The sequence below is a fragment of the Quercus suber genome, unplaced genomic scaffold (assembly GCF_002906115.3).
Source record: "Quercus suber isolate HL8 unplaced genomic scaffold, Cork oak 2.0 scaffold_47, whole genome shotgun sequence".
Lineage (NCBI taxonomy): Eukaryota > Viridiplantae > Streptophyta > Magnoliopsida > Fagales > Fagaceae > Quercus > Quercus suber.
The window spans coordinates 1,345,609-1,353,359 of record NW_027069512.1 but is presented as its reverse complement, the minus strand read 5'-3'; the positions used below and the strand labels follow the sequence as shown (position 1 = coordinate 1,353,359).

Below are 7,751 nucleotides of genomic sequence, written 5' to 3'. Positions count from 1 at the left end.
GTTCTTAGACCTATTGAAAAGAATTCATTGAATATATTTACCGTGTGCTAATATTATGTTATTTCCGTAGTTCATGCAAATCCATATATATATATATATATATTTTGTTGTATTCTTGAACTTGCTTGAGTGCAGATCAGTCCATTAAAACGACCCAAGCTAGCCGCGGTGGGACAGAGCCTAATTCCCTTACACAGAATCTCATATCTTCTCTAGCACTTCAGTAGACCCAAAGATTTGCATTGGGCCTAGGCCTAAGAGCATCCACAACAAGTATGGCAAATGTGTCAAATGTCAAATATTTAATACATTTGCCACACCAAACACAAAAATAAAACTTTATGAGATGTGCCAAAATCTAAAAAATTATACAACATAGCTACAGTACCGTTGCAAATTTGCAACAATACAGACAGATGTTGCAAAAATTTTATTGTTTTATATTCTCTTTTCTCTCTCCTCTCTATTCATTTCTTTCTTTTCTTTTCTCTTCTCTCTCACTCACCGACTCCCTCTCACATCAGACCCAGCTCTTCCCTCAACAGAGAAAGAACAAAATGGGCGAGGCGCAAGCGGATCGTTGCCATCGTCACTCCGATCAAATCGCCACTCTGATCGGATCATCGCCATTCCAATCAGATCATCGCTCTTCTCTCATCGCCATCGCCACTCTAATCGGACCCAGCTCTTCTCTCATCGCCACTCCGATCGGATCATCGCCATCGTCATCACCGTCGTCATTGCCATCGTCATCATCACTCCGATCTCGCCGATCTCTCTCTCTCTCTTTTGGTGGTTGGTTGTTTTGATTGTTGGTGGTTTGCTAATTTTGGTTGATGGTGGTAGGTTGATCGGGTTGTGGGTGTGAGATTTGGGATGGGTATGAGATTTGAAATGGTCTCAGATCAGGGTTGTGGGTGTGAGATTTGGGATAGGTATGAGATTTTGGTTGATGGTGTTTTTTTTTTTTTTTTGTGTAGGGGCTGATATTGGTTGTAGTGTTTGTTTGAGTTTTTTTTTTTTTTTTGGTAGGAGGGGNTGGTATAATAATAAAGTAGGCATTTGATATGGCAAAACGGAATAATTTTTGCACCAACTTCTACGGATGCTCTAAGGAACCTCTCAAAAAGAGGGTACTACATAGAATTTATTGAGAATTTAACCTTGTGCATTTGGTCCAACTCTAAATAATTTTGTAGCTTAGGAATAACCTTTTAAAGTAGTGTCTATTACACAATCACTAATACATACTCTTGCAAACAAAATAAATGAATTGAAATTGTGACTGATGAAAATCACAATTTCTTAAGTGTATTAGTGTAGGTGTAACAAAAATTTTCCTTTTATTTTTGGCCTGATATAGCTAGTTGGTACTTCTCCACCAATGGCAATGATAGACTTATTCTCTTTTCATCCTGTAAAAATGTAAAGCACAGAAGGATAGCGGAACCCACTTCAACTTATGGCTTCAATCCAATTTGCAAGCCTAAAATTGACAAAACTCCACCTCTCTCTCTCTCTCTCTCTCTCTCTCTCTCTCTTTTCAAACTCTATTTTCCCTTCTCCCATAGTCAATCCATGGCCAACGCCTTCACCTTCAGTACTAAACGTAAAGAGATCACAGGCCATAATCATCAGCAGCATGATGAAGCAATATTGCTACCAGGACTACCTGATCAAATAGCCCAACTCTGCCTTTCTTTCATCAACCCTTCTCTTCTCTACTCTGTGTGCCACTCATGGCGTCGCCTAATCTATTCACCTTCCTTCCCTCCTTTCTTCTCTTTATACGCCCTTTTACATTATTCTCAGTCTCCAAATTCCATCGAGTTCTTCAACTTCGATCCCATCTCATCCACATGGCATCTCCTTCCTCCACCACCACCACTTCATCATGTCCTTCTTCACCATCCATCCTTCATATCGCAAAACTTTCCAATTCAATCAGTCTCTGTCTCTCAGAACCTTGTTCTCCTCGCCGCCACAACTCATAATTTCGCACCTGCACTCTCTCACCCTCTCATCTTCAACCCACTCTCCAAAACATGGTCATCCGGACCCCCACTCTCCACACCGCGCCGCTGGTGCGCAGCAGGTGCAGTACGCAGCACGGTATACGTGGCGAGTGGAATAGGATCCCACTTCTCCAACGACACTGCGTGTTCATTGGAGAAGTGGGATCATGATCATCATGGCGAGTGGAAAAGGAAGAGCAGTCTGCTTAGACATGGCAGGTTTAGTAGGGAAGCAATCGATGCAGTTGGGTGGAGAGGGAAGCTTTATATGGTGAATGTGAAAGCAAAAGAAGGAATGGTATACAATGTGGATAAAGATGAGTGGGAGGAGATGCCGGAAGGTATGCTTCGTGGGTGGAAAGGACCAGTGGCAGCCATGGATGAAGATGTAATGTACTTGGTGGATGAGGCCAAGGGCGCTTTGAGAAAGTATGACCATGAGAAGGATTTGTGGGAGGAGATTATGGAGTCAGAGAGGCTTAAAGGGGCACAACATGTGGCTGCTGGGGGTGGAAAACTGTGTGTAGTTTGTGGTGGTAGTGGGATTGTTGTGGTAGATGTGGTGGCCTCTCCAAAGAAATTGTGGGTGTTGGATATGCCTATGGGATTTGAAGCACTGAGAGTTCATATCTTGCCAAGGATGACTCGCCCGGATTTTGATTTTCCGGTACTACCTTCTACATCCATGGAATGAAGTTTTCTCTTTTCTTTTCTGGTTAAACAAAATTCTTGAATTTTGTGTGAAAGAGGATGTTCCAATGTTTTTGTCTTCTGATATTTTTTTTCCTCTTTCTTTTTCATCATCGAGACAGTTTAAAGTGCAAATTTGTCGGTTTCTGAAAAAGTATATACTAGGCATCATGGAGGTAGGATATATATTAAAACTTTTTTTTGGGGATAGAAAGAAACAGGTACGATATTGGAACTTGTCTCCCTCCGCATGCCCCATTCGAATAAGACGTCTCGAAAGCTAGAACTTTGATAATGTATAATAATTAAATAGTGGTTTAAAGCTAATTGTTGTTTTACTTTTTTTTTTTTTAAAAAAAAAGAACTGTTGTTGGAAACTAATAAAAAAGACTTTTGAAAAAGGATTCACATTCATGAGACAAACTTATTAGCATGTATCAAAAAAAAAAAAAAAAAAAAAATTAACCCAACTTTCAATCCCTTCTTTGAAATTTCAAACTCTGCACTTTTATAACAAAGAAAACTTTTCAGAAAAATTTTCAGATCTTTATTTAATGAAAATACAGATCTGTCTTTAGTTTAGAAAAAAATCAAATTTGTATTTAATGAAAATAGATTAGTTTTGAGTCTAAAAAATCAGATATGTATTAATGAAAATACAGTTCAGTTTTGAGTTTTTAAAAAATCAGATATGTATTTAATGAAAATACAGATCAGTTTTGAGTTTAGAAAAAAATCAAATCTGTACAAAATGAAAATATAGATTAGTTTTGAATTTAGAAAAAAATCAAATCTATATTTAATGAAAATAAGATCAGTTTTGAATCTTCATAAAAGAATTTTGTTAATCATTGCAGATTTTGAAGTCAAAAAGAAAGAATTGAAATAAAAAATCATCTAAGTATCTAAGCATGGAAATTACATATAAAGAACAAGACATAATAAAACTGCTAAACAATTCATGCATCAAACAATCACATACTAATTGATGGAAAAAGAAAAGAAAGAAAAACAGAATACCTCTTGCATGAGCGTACTCTTCTAATGAAAGAATATTTTAGAAATCAAAGAAGTTTGTTCACCTCTTTGAAGTCTAAAATGCTTTACTTACAAAAAAGAAGTTCTTAAAGCAAAAGCCTCCAGAACATCTTTAACATAAGGGGAATTGAAAAGTCAGAAGAGAAGAGTCCTTAATTTTGATTTGTTGCCTCTATTTATAGAGGTTGGGATGCTTAAAAGAATGAGATTAGATATGAATTGGAACGTGTCCTTATTTCTAAAAAGTCGAAAAAGATAGGCTTTTATCTAGTCAGGGGGTCCCTGGGCTAGGCAAAAGTCTGGGCCAATTGGCACTTGGGGAGTGTTGAATGGCCCTCTTGGGTGCCAAGTCCGCGTTTGAATTTTGGTCCAATTTGGACTCCATTTTTGAGCTGGGAATTGCACCCAGACACATTTTTAATCGGTATTCTAAAAATTAAACATTTTTTCTTGATATTCAGGCCTTTAAAGTAATAATTATCTTGTAGATAAGTATTCCAAAAAGACTCTCGATTATCCACAATTTCTTTATTATCTGATTATCCACTTTATTCCTATGCAAGCAAGTCTATTTGTTGACATTAACCGACAACCAATCACAAAATTATTTNTTAGGATTTTTGGATAGGTAGATTTAGTGTTTTGTCTTTTAATTTTGGTAGATTGTAACTAGGACCAAAGTTTTGTATTCTTTTGCATAGATTGTAATTAGGACCCAAAGCCTTGTAAGGTTAATTTACCAAAATTGTATTTTTCTTTATTCAATCAAGGACATTCGAAGTATTTGGAACATGTAATTATATTTATATATTTATTCTTATTTTTTTGTATAAAAAATAAGTGGTGGCTTCATACCACTACCCAAAAGAGAGCTGCCCTTACAAGCACCCAAATCTCTTTTTGGAGAGACCCTAAATTTTTGTGGTCTCTCACACACTTTATGATAGATTTTTTGTTCATTGACTCGAATATTTATCCTCATTATTGTTGTTTTTGTTGTTGTTATTATTATTATTATTATAAATTTAAAAAAAAAAACATGTACAAAGAAGAGGAGGAAGTTGATATTAAGTAGGAACAAAATGTAAGTTATATGTTTTGTTTAAACACTAATTTTAGTTTATCAAAGAGTGATAAAGTATTAAAGAAAAAGTTGATAAGAACAAATAAGCTGTAATTTTTACCTAAAAAATTGTTGAATCTCAAGTGGTTATCTCGCTCTCATTAATTATTAAATTATTTTATATTAATTATTTAGATATATTTTCTCGAATCAAGGGATAAGATTCAACAATGGTTTAATTTAGGTAAAAAATTATCATTTAATTTTCATGAAATTCAAAACACTAATTGTTAGTTTATCCAAAGTAGTGATAAAGTATTAAAGAAAAGTTGATAAGACAAATAAGCTGAATTTTTACCTAAAAAATTGTTGAATCTCAAGTGGTTATCTCCTCTCATTAATTATTAAATTACTTTTTATTAATTGTTTAGATATATTTTCTTGAACAAAGGATAAGATTCAACAATGGTTTAATTTAGGTAAAACTTTATCATTTAATTTTCATGAAATTTAAATTCTACTCCCACTAAAAATCTATTATCAAAAATTCAAAACTTTTATAGTCTTTTAGTGGGAGTAGAATTTAATTTCATGAAAATTAAATGATAAAGTTTTCCTAAATTAAACCATTGTTGAATCTTATCCCTTGATTCAGAGAAATATATCTAAACAATTAATAAAAAGAATTTAATAATTAATGAGAGTGTAGATATGTCTTCAAGAGATGCCTATTTAAGTTCTTGTTCCTCTCAGATAAGTCTTCAATTTTTTTCACATTTTAAATTTCTCAATTTGTGACTCCCTTTTCCCCATTTTTGGGTGTGTGTTGATTGTGTCATGTGTTCTTTAGGGATTTTGATTATTCTACTTATTTAATTTGTGGGTGTTTTGATTTTTCTAGTTGGACTATCACTATGGAAGAATCTTGTTTTGAGGGGTTGTTTGTTATTATTGTGCTGGTGGGGCATTTACTCATGCCTTTTATGTGCTGTATCATTTTCACATTTCATTTCTTTTGTGTTGCATTGCAATATGATTTGGGGTTTCTTTTACTATTTGACTGTTTAGACTATTTAATGTTTATTTATTTTTATATATTAAATTCTATTTGTACTTTGTGTTAATTTCTTAGTCTAGATCTAGAATGAGTTGAATCACTCCTAATATTAATTTCACCTTTTTAATCAAAATTTTATGTGTTATTTTTATTTGTGGTTATTAAATTAAAATAATTTTAATATTCTTACACCTATTGTTCACAGTTTATTCATGAACAATTATTTATACTTGGACTTAGCTTATTTAACAAACAAGCCTAAAACTAAGGCTCAAATTTAGCTTGTTTTTTAAGTTTATTTATCAGCCAAGTATGAACTGTTTATAACAGTTTGGTTCATTTACAACCTTAAGTCCATGTTCAAGTTGTATTTTCACATAAAATAATATCATGGGGGTTTATGTCTAAAAATTTAAAAACCCTAGGAGATCAAGTGTTGATAATTAACAATTTACAAATAAAACAATACAAAAATGAGTTTAGAGTTATATTCAACACTTCAAAGTATTCTGTACTATGTTGTGGTACACAATAAGGTTGATGTATCTTTTGCTAATTTTTTTTTAAAGAAAATTACATCAACCTTCCTTCAGGTTTCACAAGATGACACTCCCCCATTCTCCAAACGTTTCAAGAAATAACATTACCGTCTTTGAGATTTTATAAATGCCTCTCTGCATTGTTATTTCCATACATAATTTTATTTATTTAAAAATCACTACACATTTATACAAAACCTTAAATGAGGGAGGAGAATGTCATTACCCACAAGCTTCACCTTCAAGGGAGAAGTGTAATTTACCTAGTTCGGCTATTTTGTTTTTAAATGAAATATTCCATTAGAAAAGTATTAGTTTGAAAGGCATGAGCTTATATGTTGTATATATATAAATCCCAAGAGGCGGAGTGTTATTTTTTTAAAACATTTAGGGAGTATTGTTTATGCAATCTCAAAGGAAGTTGGTATAGGTCAGTTTGGCATTAGTTTAAAAAATATTTTTTTACTATTTAATTTATTTTCTACTATTCATGAGTTTCATTCACTTTTTGGTATATTATAGTTCTACTTATATTTCAATTACTTTTTAATTATCAATAGTATTTTTAGAAAAAATTTCAATTTCAGCTAAATAATGTTTCTAAACAAATAATAATTTATTCTATTTTTATTACTTGTTAGAGTAAGTTTCACAAACCACCCCGAAGTTTGTGATAATACAATTAAATCAAAAATTTTAAAACTTCAATTTCATCCTAAAAAAGACATTTTGTCCTAAACTAAAAAAAAAAAAAACATAGTTACATTTTTTATTTTATTTTATATAAGATAGAATTTTACTCTTTGTTCTTTGCCTTTTCTTTCTCTTCTTCCTCTTTCTTCTCTCTAGTTTCCATAGAAATCTCTTTCAAAAGAAAAAAAAAAAAAAAAAAACCCAACAACACACATAAATCCCTTTGAAAATTCCCAATGAATCTCCTAAAAATCCAACAGAAATCCTAGAAAAACAAGCAAAAATCCAAGCCAAGCAACGCATAAGTTCCTTTGTAAATTCCCAATGAAATCTCCTAAAAATTCCAAGCCGAACCGGGTTTTATCAATTTCTTCTTCGTCTTCAACAGCTTCTCGTCTTCATCATCATTGTCATCTTGTTGGTGGTGGTGGTGATGGGGTGTCATAGCGTCACCTTCGGTGAAGGAAGAGAGGCTGTGAATGGATGATCGGATGGGGGTGATGAACGAAGGAGTGAGGACTGTGTTCTTGTGAGCTTCGCCTGCTGGCTTTTCTGGCCGTCCATTATTTCTTCCTTCCTTTGATTAAACCAACCAATCCCCACCGTGTGATCAAAAACCAAAAAATAAAAATACCACCCTAGTGGGCCCTCCTGTA

At 33.3% G+C, this 7,751-nt stretch overlaps 1 protein-coding gene across 1 annotated transcript; it reads left to right on the top strand.

The window, feature by feature from the left end:
* The first annotated feature begins 1,426 nt into the window (after nucleotides 1-1,426).
* On the top strand, nucleotides 1,427-2,866 carry LOC112009339 (F-box/kelch-repeat protein SKIP25). Its single transcript, XM_024041669.2, has one exon. The coding sequence runs from the start codon at nucleotides 1,579-1,581 to the stop codon at nucleotides 2,707-2,709; it is 1,131 nt and encodes a 376-aa protein (XP_023897437.2). The 5' UTR covers nucleotides 1,427-1,578; the 3' UTR covers nucleotides 2,710-2,866.
* The last annotated feature ends 4,885 nt before the right edge of the window (nucleotides 2,867-7,751 follow it).

What these genes read in the sequence shown, in the direction of transcription:
- LOC112009339 (XM_024041669.2), top strand. Translation starts at nt 1,579, where the DNA reads ATGGCCAACGCCTTCACCTTCAGTACTAAACGTAAAGAGATCACAGGC.